This window comes from Rana temporaria, chromosome 2, assembly GCF_905171775.1.
Source record: "Rana temporaria chromosome 2, aRanTem1.1, whole genome shotgun sequence".
NCBI lineage: Eukaryota > Metazoa > Chordata > Amphibia > Anura > Ranidae > Rana > Rana temporaria.
The window spans coordinates 80,798,344-80,811,836 of record NC_053490.1 but is presented as its reverse complement, the minus strand read 5'-3'; the positions used below and the strand labels follow the sequence as shown (position 1 = coordinate 80,811,836).

The 13,493-nt window shown below is 40.9% G+C and overlaps 1 protein-coding gene across 2 annotated transcripts in view; it reads left to right on the top strand.

Moving 5' to 3' along the window:
- Nucleotides 1–13,493, top strand: part of B3GLCT (beta 3-glucosyltransferase) — a 604,827-nt gene that overhangs the window by 565,737 nt on the left and 25,597 nt on the right. For both annotated transcript variants that reach the window (XM_040340455.1, XM_040340454.1), the window contains one exon: nt 560–659. In XM_040340455.1, the coding sequence (XP_040196389.1) occupies nt 560–659 (100 nt within the window). The remainder of the gene's footprint in view (nt 1–559; nt 660–13,493) is intronic.

Below are 13,493 nucleotides of genomic sequence, written 5' to 3'. Positions count from 1 at the left end.
ATGCTATAGCAGCATTTTCAAGCAAAAGTATGTGGGCCTCTTAATACTATTTATATACTGTATGTGATCCATCAAGACTTTCAGCATAGCTTTAGGGTTTGAGCATAGGTCTGTTTTTAAGAAGCTTATTGACTGGTCTTATCTTTTCTTCTCCTAGTTAATAAGACTCATGAGGTTTAGGAGAGACTTGCAAACTACAGTTGCGATTTACAATTATGAAGGGAGTGTCTGTTCAATACAGTATAATGCCCTGTTTGCTTATCTATGAGTGTGGTCAACAATACTTTTGCATTTTGTGATTTCTATTGTAAGATACATGAATATACTGTGAGAGAAAAAATCCTGTATGATTGTAAATGTCTCAAAATCGCTTATTAAACCAGAAGTAGTGAAGGAATAAAAATCTGTGTGACCCTTTTTTTTATTTTTATCATGCTGTGTCTTCATTTTGTGTGCTTAGTAGGGCATCGCATTATGAATATTTGTTTTTTAGAACAATATTTTTGACAGTACATGTAAGTTGCATTTGTAGTTATAACATTGTGATCTGTTACTTTAGGACACTGTGGGAAAACGTTTGCTATTTTGGAAAAGTTTTTAAAGTCTAATATGTCACACACACACTGGCTTGTGATTGTAGATGACGATACACTAATCAGGTATGTGGCAATATTCATTTCTTTCTTTTTAACCTTTTTGAGTGCTTCATCCGTATTTCACTGTACACTCCACCCATGAAATGTAAGCAGTATCTTGTTTTCTTTGTTCTCTGATCAGCTACTAAAAGATTGAAAGAATCTGCAGAGTTTCTGTTGTGCCAGATATTTCATCTAGGTGTAAAATGTGTTTACTTGTTATAGTTTAGAAACCACTAGACTGTTGGTTTTTCATTTTTTAAGAGTTTGGATACACATGATTTTAAAATTAAATATTTTTTTTATTTGTTTACATTTAAAATAAACTTTTTTATATCCGTTCCTTTTACTTTTTCTTTATATATTTTTTTAAGTTACACAATGACACAGGCTTGCAAGAAAATTATGTTTTCTAAGTAGGGTGCACAGCAGCAGCTGTTTGCCTTTGAGCTCTTTGTGGGCCAGTTCACACCACATGCAGTTTGTATCAAAAACACATGGAACCCAAGTTTATATGGTTTTCAATGGCATAGTTCACACCAGTGCTTGCTGTTCCAGTGCGTTCCAACACACCAAAAATGCACTGGAACACACATGTCCTTATTTAGCCAATTCACCCCCGGAAGATTTTACCCCCTTCCTGACCAGAGCACTTTTTACAATTTGGCACTGCGTTGCTTTAACTGACAATTGTGTGGTCCTGCGACTCTGTACCTAATCAAAATTTGCACCCTTTCCCACAAATAGAGCTTTCTATTGGTGATATTTGATCACCTCTGCGGTTTTTATTTTTTGTGCTATAAACAAAAATAGCGACAATTTTGAAAAAAAAAAAAAAGAACAATATTGTTTACTTTTTGCTATAATAAATATCTTCAAAAATGTTTTTAAAAAAAACATGTCTTCATCAGTTTAGGCCAATATATATTCTTCTACATATTGCTGGTAAAAAAAGATTGCAATATGTGGATTGGTTTGCGCATTAAAACTCTAGCATTTACCATTAAACTGAAATGTTAGTTTTGGCACCATAAAGGGCAGTAACGTTCATTTTTGTTTTGCTGCTGAAAAGAAGATGGCAGTACATTAGAGACTGGACCTTTTGTAGGGTTATGTGTCAGTGGATTTCTTGTTTATACCGTGTATATATACACACATAAATGTCAGTCATATTTATTCCTATACACATAGCTTAGTAAAAGTGACATTTGAATGAATGAATTGAGCAAGCACCCATGACATTAAAAGCTAAAAAAGAAATACCAGTCCTCTTAGCTGTCCATGGTGCTGAATTTATTTTTTACTGAATTTTATGTTCTGTGGATATTTGCCAATTTAAATAGCTTTAAACTGATTGAGTGTAACAATGTAAAAAATGAAAAAATGTATTAAAGTCATAAATATACTGAGGTCTATTAGTTTTTTATGCATGTATTTTTTTTTTTTTATCTTATAAGAAATGTTAGGTTTAAAGGATAAATGATAAAGAGGTCGTCATTTTCCAGTGTGAAACATTGTCAGGTCAATTAGAATCAGGATTCCTAAAAAAACAAAACAAAACGAAAACAGTTTTGATGCATGAAATAGAAAAGACAATTATACCTTCTTTGTTGGTCTCTTGTATCCATAATAAAGCTTGAACACCTTGATCTTCTAAAAGCTGCTTTGGGTGGTTAAGGGTATATTCTACATTTTCTTTTGGATAGAGTGAGGAATGCATACAACCCTTGTCAGATTTTACTTATTCCCCCCTTACTTCCTGTTTAACTGGCAATGTTTTCACCAGAAATGGCCTTCCTCTACTTTACTAAAAAAAAAAATACATTTACCTGTAACTGTTTGAGGTTTAGCATTTCAAAAATAAATAAAAAATAAAGTTTGTATTTTTTGTTTTTGTTTATATGTACACACAAATGTTATGCTTTTAGAAATACTGTAACTCATATAGGCCAGTCAAACCTCTTGTTTTACTGATCTGAGTGCAGTGACTAGCTACCTCATTGATTGCTATGAAATATTGCATTTAGACCTCTTTCACATTGAGGCGTGGAGCCGCGGTGACGGTATAGCCGCGCTATTTTCCGCTCCTATACAGCAGTAAAGATGCGGCTAGCAGGACTTTTGGAGAGCTCCTGCTAGCGCACCGCTTTAGTGTGAAAGCCTTCGGGCTTTCACATTGAACACTACAGGGCATGATTTTTCATGCAGTATAGCAGCGCTAATTTTTAGGGCTGTACGGCATGAAAAATGCCTCAATGTGAAAGGGGCCTTACACATTATCAGTTTCGGTACTCTGTCTTAGCAAGTGTGTTATTTTTGTGAAATGTTATAAATGAACTACATTAATGCCTCATATAGCCTGCTTGCTTTTTTATCATTTCTGGCAATACAGGGCATTTGTGCTCCCAGTTAAGAATGCTTTTCCTTCAGTTGGAAGACATTTAGTGACCTGTTATATGATTCTTGTTCCCCTTTATACTACAAAGAGATGTACAACGTATCCATTGCTGTCATCTTCCTTTGTTATTACCAATCCTTTTTGTATTTAGGACTTGTCTCATGCAGCACATCCTTGAATCAGCCTTTTATCAGGGGTTCCTCCAGAAGTTGGAGGGGAACACGCATAACTAGCCAACAAAATCATCTGTCACAGCCTTAAATTGTTTTCTTTTTATTATTATTTATTTTATTGGTGCATTACCCTTTAAGGAATGAGTTTACTAAAAAGTAGGTGTGTCCACCTGTGGGTCCTCCAGCTTCTCGAATTAAAGAGGGCCATGGTTATTCTGGTGGAGGATATCCCTTCACTAAATTATTGTACAGACAAGGTGAAAGCTTTTACTAAATATATGTGATGATGGATCCTTACTACATCCCATTTTAGCATCATTTTACACACCTTAGCAGAGTGGGGGGAAATGTTACAGAATGGTCTAGCAGACTAACAGTGGATTTGACATGGCAGCTGGTACAGGGCTCAAAGGCATTTGCAATGTGGAGTCAGGATAATTGGTTTCTAGGCTGTCTCTAAGTTCTCTACTGCCTAAAGGGGTTACCATCAGGGTGGGGGGGGTTAATTTCTAGTATTTATGAGCCATTTGTTGACCCATGTGTTCCAACCAAAGAGTTCTTGAATTGGCACACACCTCCTCTGCAGAGGTTTCTTTAACCTGCGCCTTCCTCCCCCAGCAGTCATTGATTGTATGTGTAGCCAATGAAGGTCTTCTATTCCGGGGGAACTGATCCAAGAATTCTATTGAATCTCTACACAGTGCCCTACACATGACCATCCTTGGATCTCAAAGTGTTAAAAGTTTTTTGACAAAATCATAAAGTTCAAGATGGAGTTAGTCTGTTTGGTAGTGTTCAGTAGTGTTGTCCCTGTATCTGGGAGACTTTCTGAGAGGAACATTATCATTTTGCAGCCTAGCCATGACTCCTCATGTATTAACTAAGATATTGGTGCCAGTTTTAGCCACCTTGAGATTGAGAGAGATAACAATTGTGGCGGTGCTTCTATTGCAAGCAGATTGTTATTTGGTGCTGGGGTCAAATCTATCCATTACCATTTGAAATATAGAGGTGTTTGGGTGGATATTAAATCCTAAGAAGCCCTCACAGGTTCTGTCTTTTCACTTGGAATACCTGGATCTGATCTTGGACACAATCCATCCAAGGTGTTCACCTACTATGTGCTCACAGGTGGTTGTCCATTTGTCACTGCATGCAAGTTTTTGGGTCTCATAGTAGACTTTGAAGTGATTCCTTGTGTGCAAGGACCCAGTTACCACTCACTTTAATGACCTTTAAAGTTAAGTGCTGGGGGAGAGAGAACTCTTAGATGTAGCCATCCAATAATGTCTAAAGATTAACGTCACTTTTGTTGAGAAAACAAAACCATCACCTCTGGTTGATCTATGTACATTGCAAAGGATTTTAACAAACGCACTTTACTTCTCTACTAGGAGGATCAGTGGCATTGGGGGTGGGAGGGAGTGGGTTCGGGGGCGGGAGTTGACTGGGGAGGGTGGGTTCATGTACCTATTCTCTGAGTAAAAAAGCCTTGCACACAATGCAGCTTGACAAAAGCAGAAGTCTGTGCAGCTATGTCTGAAGCCCCATACACACTATCAGTTTTCCTGATGGTTTTCTCTTCAGGTTTACCAAAACCATCTAATATGAGGTCAAACCTTAAGCGTTTCAATTTGAATGCAATCAGGCAGGCCCTTGTACTACATGGTTTTGGTAAACCTGAAGAGAAAACCAGCAGGAAAACTGATAGTGTGTATGGGGCTGAAGTCCTTCTTTCAGCACTCCTAGAACCTTCAGTTTTCAGGGGCCAAAGAAGGCTACACTTTTTCTCTCCCTTCTGACTAATTGAATCAGAGTTGAAATTTCCAAACCTGTTTGAGAATGAAAAGGAGACAAGTGATGGGGAGGCGACACAGATATTGTAGTGGAAGCGGCAGAGGATTTTCCAATGCCTGATTTTTATAAACCATAAACTATGGCTTCTCGACAAAAGCGTTCCACTGTAGACGCACTGACACTGTGCATACTGCCTAGCAGTACTTGATTCTTTACAGACAAAACAAGTCACTATGGGAACTGGGCACTAAGAGGCTGACAAAATCAAAAAATACTTTTCCCATCCACGCACATATTAAATGTGCACTACTTGAGGATTGGCCTATCTTGATAAGCTATTCAATCCTAAACTTTTTGCTGACATTTTACTTATAGGAATAAATTGGGTTTTCCAGTAGTAGATACTGCTACTTAGTCCTCAATAAACACTTTACAGTTCCCAATGAGGATGTTCCATCTGTTGTGGAAGTTTTAAAGTCCTCTTAAAAGCCTCCTTTGCAGGTTATGCTTTGCAATCAGAATTGGCTGCAATGTCTATTTGTCAGACTTATCCTGGACAAGGCAAATTAAATAGACACCATAAGTCTGTCTTTGATGACCCAGTTCTCTTAGAACAATTGCAGCAGATGCTCTTTGCCTTATTGGTGTGTGTTAATGCTCTAGAAAATGTACTCTGGAGTGTCTCTTATCTCTGTGCATATATGCAGGATGTTGAGGTTCAAAGCTTTGTCTGCTGAACCTGCTTGTAAGAAGCAAATTATATATGCACGCCTGTTGTTGGTGAACATCTTTTTGGGTAATCCCTTGATAGATTCATCAATAAAGTCAATGGGGGAAAAGTTCTCTTACACCAAAAGAAAAAGCCTACATTTTCCTATTCCTACAGCTTCTGCCCCTAGTCATCTCAGAGTCCATTCACACTTAAAAGTACTTACCTACTTTCCATTGCAACTTTACCTTTACCCTGCGACTTTATGCAATTTTGATGCGACTTTGGATGAGTGTGACTTTGTTATGACTTGAGCTTTGACCAGTGTGATCATTCTGATTGTGCTCTACAAAGTCATTAGACATATGCAGAACAGAAAAAATTGTTTGGTTTCGTTTGGTTTCTTTATTTTCTATTCCAAATTTTCAGAACAATTTAAATCGGTCAAAAATGTATCGACCATTCTGTGTGAAGAATAGCTGGTTGTTAAAGAGCGGGCTGGGCAGCTGGCCGCTGCATCTTTAACAACCGATGACTCATCAGCTCTCAGCGGGTTTCCCCACTGCCAGCTGAATGTAAACAAAATAATGCCGATAATGAAAGATAAAAAACAGTATGGGATCTCCCCCATCTGTACCAGGCTTTTTAGGTCTGGTATGCATCCTAAGGGGAACCCCATGCCCATTTTTTTTTAAATACCCCCACCCCTAAAATCCACACCAGATCCTTATTCAAGCATGTGGCCTGGCAGGTCAGGAAATGGGGGCACGAGCGAGCTCCCCAAAGTACTTTGTCCTTTGGGGGCCTTGTTTAGAGGCCCCCGAATCTGATTCACAAGAATTTTGCAACGAATTATCGGATTATTTCATTAATAAAATTGAAAAAATCAGTGAAAGTATTCAGCAAAATGGAACCGTCACCAACTCCCCCCCAAATCACAAACCCAATACCCACATAAATCCGCCGCAATCACCAAAATTCACTCTAAAACCCATTTCCATCGATGCCACTAAAAACATCATCGGGACTCTGCGTAATAGCACAGCACCCAATGATATCATCCCCACTAAACTGCTGAAAGAAAGTGCCGATATACTGGCACCAGCTATCACGCAGCTCATTAACCAATCATTCAAGGAGGGCATGGTGCCCACCTTGCTAAAACAAGGTACAATAAAACCAATTCTAAAAAAAACTACCCTCGACCCCAAAGACCCAAACAACCGGAGGCCCATAACAGCTCTAAATGTCTTCTCCAAGGTAATGGAGAAAGTAGTTGTACAACAGCTGCAACTGCATTTAGACACCCATAAATTACTCGATCCGTTTCGATCAGGCTTCCGTCCAGGTCACGGAACAGAAACGGCGCTGCTCAAAATATGGGATGACGCTCTAGAGGCCGCAGACGAAGGAGAATCTTGTCTCCTGATACTGCTGGACCTAAGCGCGGCTTTTGACACTGTAGACCACGGCCTACTATTGGCTAGGCTAGCTGAAGTAGCCGGAGTCGCTGAAGGTGTTTTACCCTGGTTCTCCTCCTTTTTGGAAAACCGATCACAAATAGTGAAACTGGGGTCTTTCACTTCTGAAAAACGTACGGTGTCATGCGGAGTCCCTCAGGGATCTCCCTTATCACCCGTATTGTTTAATATCTATCTTCGCCCTCTCTTTGAAATCATCAGTAACCAGAAGTTACTTTACCACTCCTATGCAGACGACACACAACTGTATTTCCGCATCTGCAACAAAAAGGATCATTCTCTTGGAATAGAGAAATGCCTCACTCTAATGCCGCATACAGACGGTCGTTTTTTGTGATAAAAAAAAAATGACGTTTGAAGTGATGAAAAAAAACGACATTTTTGAAACTTCATTTTCAAAAACGATGTAGCATACACACCATCATTTTGAAAAATGATGAACAAAGTGACGGCACTCTAAAGGGGAAGTTCTATTCGCCTTGAGGCTGCTTTTAGCTGGTTACTTGTTAGTAAAAGATGATTTGTGCTTTTTTGTCTGTTACAGCGTGATGAATGTGCTTACTCCATTATGAATGGTAGTTTTACCTCCCGTCTCAAAACTTGCTTCTGGGCATGTGCGGGTTTAAAAACGTTGTTTTGCCCACACACTATCATTTTCATTGACACAAAAAATGACATTTTGAAAAACGACACAAAAAATTCGAGCATGTTCGAATTTTTTTTTGGTCGTTTTTCTGAAGACATAAAACGACATTTTCCCCACACACTATCATTTTAAATGACGTTTTCAAAAACGTAATTTTTTTTCATCACAAAAAACGACCGTCTGTATGCGGCATTATAGATAACTGGATGACAAACAGTTATCTTAAACTCAATGGTTCGAAAACAGAACTTCTACTGTTTCACGCTAACCGGAAAAATCTACCCGCATCAACATGGACTCCCCCACCCATTCTGGGTAAAACTATCACCCCTAGCACCAAAGTCAAAAGTCTCTAAGTAATTTTCGATACCTACATGACAATGGATGCACAAATAGGGTCAGTAGTCAGCGGATCCCACCATCTGCTGCGCCTACTACGCAGACTCACGCCCTTTATCCCGAAAGAGGACATTGCAGTTGTGGTGGGAACAATCATCAATTCCAGACTCGACTACGCAAATGCCCTCTATCTAGGACTCCCCAAATACCAAATCACTCGTCTGCAAGTCGTTCAAAATACGGCCGCTCGACTAGTGACTGGGAAAAAACCATGGGAATTAATCTCACCTTCACTGAGATCCCTTCATTGGTTGCCAGTAAAAGACAGAATCACTTTCAAGGCACTATGCCTAATACATAAGTGTATTCAAGGCAACGCCCCCAATATCTATGCAAAAAAATAAAAGCCCATAACCCCAATCGCATTCTGCGATCCACCAATCGAAACCTTCTCCAGATACCCAAAGCCAGATACAAGTCCAAAGGAGATCGAAGATTTGCAGTCCAGGGACCTCGCCTGTGGAATGCACTACCAACCACCATCCGACTGGAGTCGCACCACTTGGCCTTCAGGAGAAAGATTAAAACCCATCTCTTCTGAGGTCAAGGGGTTCCTTACCCATGAAATGGATACAGCGCCCAGAGGCGATTCAGTTTGCATGTGTTGCGCTTTACAAGTCTCTCTCTCATGTTCATGGGGACAGGACCCTCTCCCCGCAACCCTGGCCAGTGGTTGGGGGGCTTATTGAAATCTGGTAGCCTCCTATAACAAGGGGGGCCCCCAGATCCTCCCCCCCCCTTATGTGAATAAGTAGGGGTAGAAAGTACCCCCTACTCATTCACCAAAAAAGTGTAAAAAGTAAATGAAAACACAAGTTTTTGTCAATTCCTTTATTAAAAAAATAAATAAAAAAGCCGACCCCAGTGTAGATTAATCGTCAATCACGATGATCGCTGTCATCTCCGACTCAGAAAGAGAGGGGAAAAAAACCTTCTGCTATTTGACAGCTCTTGAATAACTAAAGGGAAGAGCTACCCGATGAAGTCACCAGATGGTCTTGCCCCTTAGTTATCTAAGAGCTATCAGATGGCAGGAGGCTTCGTCAGCCAATGTTTTTTTCAGGTAGGTGGTGGTGGCGGGCAACGTGATTGATGATGGATCTGCACCTGGGACAATTTATTTAATTTTTTTAAATAAAGAAACTGTCAAAAACTGCCTGCTGTCATTTTTTTAGACTACATTTTTTTTGGTAAATGAGTACTAGGAACATGAGTGTAAACACACCGAAATGCACATAGTTGCAAGTGGTAAAAAAAAACATAAAATAATAGGGAAAAACCCCATGGAAACACATTACAAACACATTAAAACTGCATGTAAATGCACATAAACACACCCGGAATGCTGAAATTGTTGTTTAAGAACCACACCCTTAGAAATGCACTCACCAGCTACTTTATTAGGTACAGCTTGCTAGTACCGTATTGGACCCCTTTTACCTTCAGAATTGCCCTAATTCTTTGTGGCATATATGAAACAAGGTGTTGGAAACATTCCTCAGAGATTTTAGTCCTTATTGACATGATAACTTCACACAGTTGCTGCAGATTTGTCAGCTGCGCATTTATGAGAATCTCCTGTTCCACCACGTTCCAAAGGTGCTCTAATGAATTGAGATCTGGTGACTGTGGAAGCCATTGGAGTACAGTGATCTCGTTGTCATGTTCAAGAAACCAGTGGTGAGATGATTTAAGCTTTGTGACATGGTGTGTTATCCTGCTGGAAATAGTCATCGGAAGATGGGTACACTGTAGTCATAAAGGGATGGACATGGTCAGCAACAATACTGAGGTAGGCCGTGACGTTTATCCGCTTAACGACCGACCACCGCAGATATACGGCCACTATGCACCAGATCACGTACCTAGTATGTGATCAGCGCGCTGGGGTAGAGAGCACCCTGCTACTCCAGATGTGCTGCAATTCGCTGCTGGCTGCTGGTTGGTCCCTGGACGATCGGCTCTGGACATTATGGATGACAACCCACTGTAGGTAAATAAACACAGGGCTCTCTTCTGACAGGAGCAATGTTCTGTTTTTTTCTTCCTGCAAAGCGGGAAGTAAAAAAATAGCACATTGCTTAGTAAAAGCAGCACACACAGTACACATTAACACATTTAACCCCTTGATTGCCCTAAGACCCCTTTCACACTGAGGCGCTTTTCAAGTGCTTTTGCACAAAAAAAAAAAAGCACCTGAAAAACTCACGAAAATCTATTTTCCTTAAAATAAATGAATGCTTTCACACTGGGGCATGCTGACGGGGAGGTGAAGAAACTCCTCCAAGCAGCATCTTTGGAGCTATAAAAAAAGCATCTCAAATACACCCTTCTTCATTGAAATTAATGGGATGCCCCTCAAAAGCACATTAAAAAGCACACGAAAAGCACCTCAAGATGATTCTTTTGAAACACGTGACCTTCAAAAAAAGCGCACCGCTGACGCCTCAAAGGCACCACAAAAGTGCCTGGAATTTTATAGGTAGTTTTCAAGCACCTCAGTGTGAAAGGGGTCTAAATGTTAACCCCTTCCCTGCCAGTATCAATAGTACAGTGCATATTTTTAGCACTGATCACTGTATTAGTGTCACTATTAGTGTTCCCAAAAAAGTGTCAGAAGTGTCAGTTAGGTATCTGATTTTCCGCTGCAATATCGCAGTCACCGATCGCTGCCATTTTTAGTAAAAAATGTATAAAAATTCTATAAATCTATACCATAGTTTGTAGATGCTATAACTTTTGCGCAAACCAATCAATATACGCTTATTGTGATTTTTGTTAACCATGTAGCAGAATACATTTTGATGAAGAAATTCGATTTTTTAAAATTTTTTTATTGGATGTGTTTTATAGCAGAAAATACAGTAAAAATTATAGTTTTTGTTCAAAATCGTTTATAGTGCAAAAAATAAAAACAGCAGAGGTGACGAAATACCACCAAAAGAAAGCTCTATTTGTAAGTAAAAAAAAAACATAAATTGTATTTGGGTACAAGTAACGCAGTGCCGTATTGCAAAAAATGGCCTGGTCATGAAGGGGGGTAGACCTTCCGATGCTCAATTGGTACTCATGGGCCCAAAGTTTGCCAAGAAAATATTCCTCACACCATTACAGCACCACCATCAGCGTGAAGCTTTCATACAAGGCAGGATAGATTTATGCTTTGATGTTGTTTACAGCAAATTCTGACCCTACCATCTGAATGTCGCAGGTCTTCCGCTGCTGTAGCCCTAGTCTTCTTCAGGGTTCGATGTGTTGTGCATTCAGAGATAGTATTCTGCATACCTTGGTTGTAACGAGTGGTTATATGAGTTACTGTTGCCTTTCTATTATCTCAAACCAGTCTGCCCATTCTCCTCCCACCTCAGCAAGGCATTTTTGTCCACATTCTCTATAAACCCTAGAGATGGTTGTGCGTGACAATCCCAGTAGATAAGCAGTTTTTGAAATACTCAGACCAGCCCGTCTGGTATCCACAACCATGCCACATTCTAAGTAACTTAAAAGGAGAAGTCCAGCCTGAGCTTTTTAGGCTGGGCTTCTCCTCTGGGTCACAGGTGTGCAATTCGTTTTGCACTCCTGTGACGGTCTGAAGTCCGTTCTCCGCTGACGTCACTGCCATCAGTCAGGGGAGCTGGCGGATCCAGACTTGGAAGTTGTGATGACGCGCTGCCCTGATTGATGCCAGCCTCAGCGAGCCGCTGAGACAGCCTCTTCCCACCCCTCCACTGCTCAGCACTCCCACGAGAGCTGAGAAGTAGAGAAAAAGCTGTGCTGACTGACAGTCAGCATCGCTCTGCCTGGGAGGAGGAGTGAGACCCGAGCCATCGGCGGTGTTCAGTGGCTCGTTCTCAGTGCAGAGATGCCGGGGGACGGATGCAGCATCAGTCTGATGCTCCATCCACCGATATAAGTATGACTAGGGAAAAAAAAAAAACGTACGTCTCTTTTAAATCCCCTTTTCTTTCCCATTCTGATGGTCAGTTTCAACTTCAACAAGTCCTCTTCACCACGTCTAGATGCCTAAATGCATTGAGTTGCTGAGATGAGTTTGGCTGGTTAGCAATTTGTGTTACTAAGCAATTGAACATGTGAACCTAATAACCAGGGGCATCGGGAGGGAGTGGATAGCTGTGGCTGAAGCCCCAAATGTGATCCCGTAAAGCCCAGAGTCTCACGGTGGCAGGACTGCATTATTAGCCCCGAGCCGCCAAGCAAGTGGCGAGTGCTGGGATCGATCTGATCTGATTTTTTTAAATGTTGGATTACCCTTCCCTCAGTCCTTAAAAAAGGGGACAATATTAACTTTTCTGCACCAATATGTGTGTATCAAACTAAGAGGTGTGTGCAGACACAATGCTGGTGCTTTTACTTTCTGCTCAAAGATTTGTCCCTTTTTTCAGGGACAATACGTTTCTAGTTCAGAAATATTATTTGGTTGTTTGACATGCATTGCAGATTTCCAAATGTAATAAATATGACGGTAACTGTGCACATCTGTCACATTGAATCATTATTTATGCTTTAACTGTGTTCCAAGATATGCTGATTACTATGGGCCAGATTCACAGCGACGATACGACGGAGTATCTCAGATACTCTGTCGTATCTCTCAGAGTATCTATGCGACTGATTCATAGAATCAGTTACGCATAGATAGCCCTAAGATCCGACAGGTGTAATTGTTTTACACTGTCGGATCCTAGGATGCAGTACCGCGGCCGCCACTGGGGGGAGTTTGCGTCGTAAACCAGCGTTGGGTATGCAAATTAGGAGTTACGGCAATCCACAACGGTTTTTCACGTTCGCTACGTCGCTGCTAGTCTAGTTTCCCGTCGCAAATTTAGTCGTCGTTTTGGGTGCCCTAACTTTACACAGCACACGTATGTGCTGTATAAAGTATGGCCGTCGTTCCAGCATCGAAATTTTTAAATTCACGTTGTTTGCTTAAGACGTCCGGGAATACAGAAGTACGCTACGCACGTCGCCGTTCGAAAAAATGACGTTACTTCGCGCAAAGCACGGCGGGAATTTCGAAACGGAGCATGCGCAGTAGGTCCGGTGCGGGAGCGCGCCTAATTTAAATGGCACACGCCCATTTAAATTACGCGGGCTTACGCCAGAGGCCGCCAGCGTAGGTTTTCATTGCAAGTGCTTTGTGAATCAGGCACTTGCGATGAAAACTTGCGGCGGTGTAACGTATCTACGATACGTTGCGCCGCCGCTAGTCTACGTGAATCTGGCCCTATGTAGCT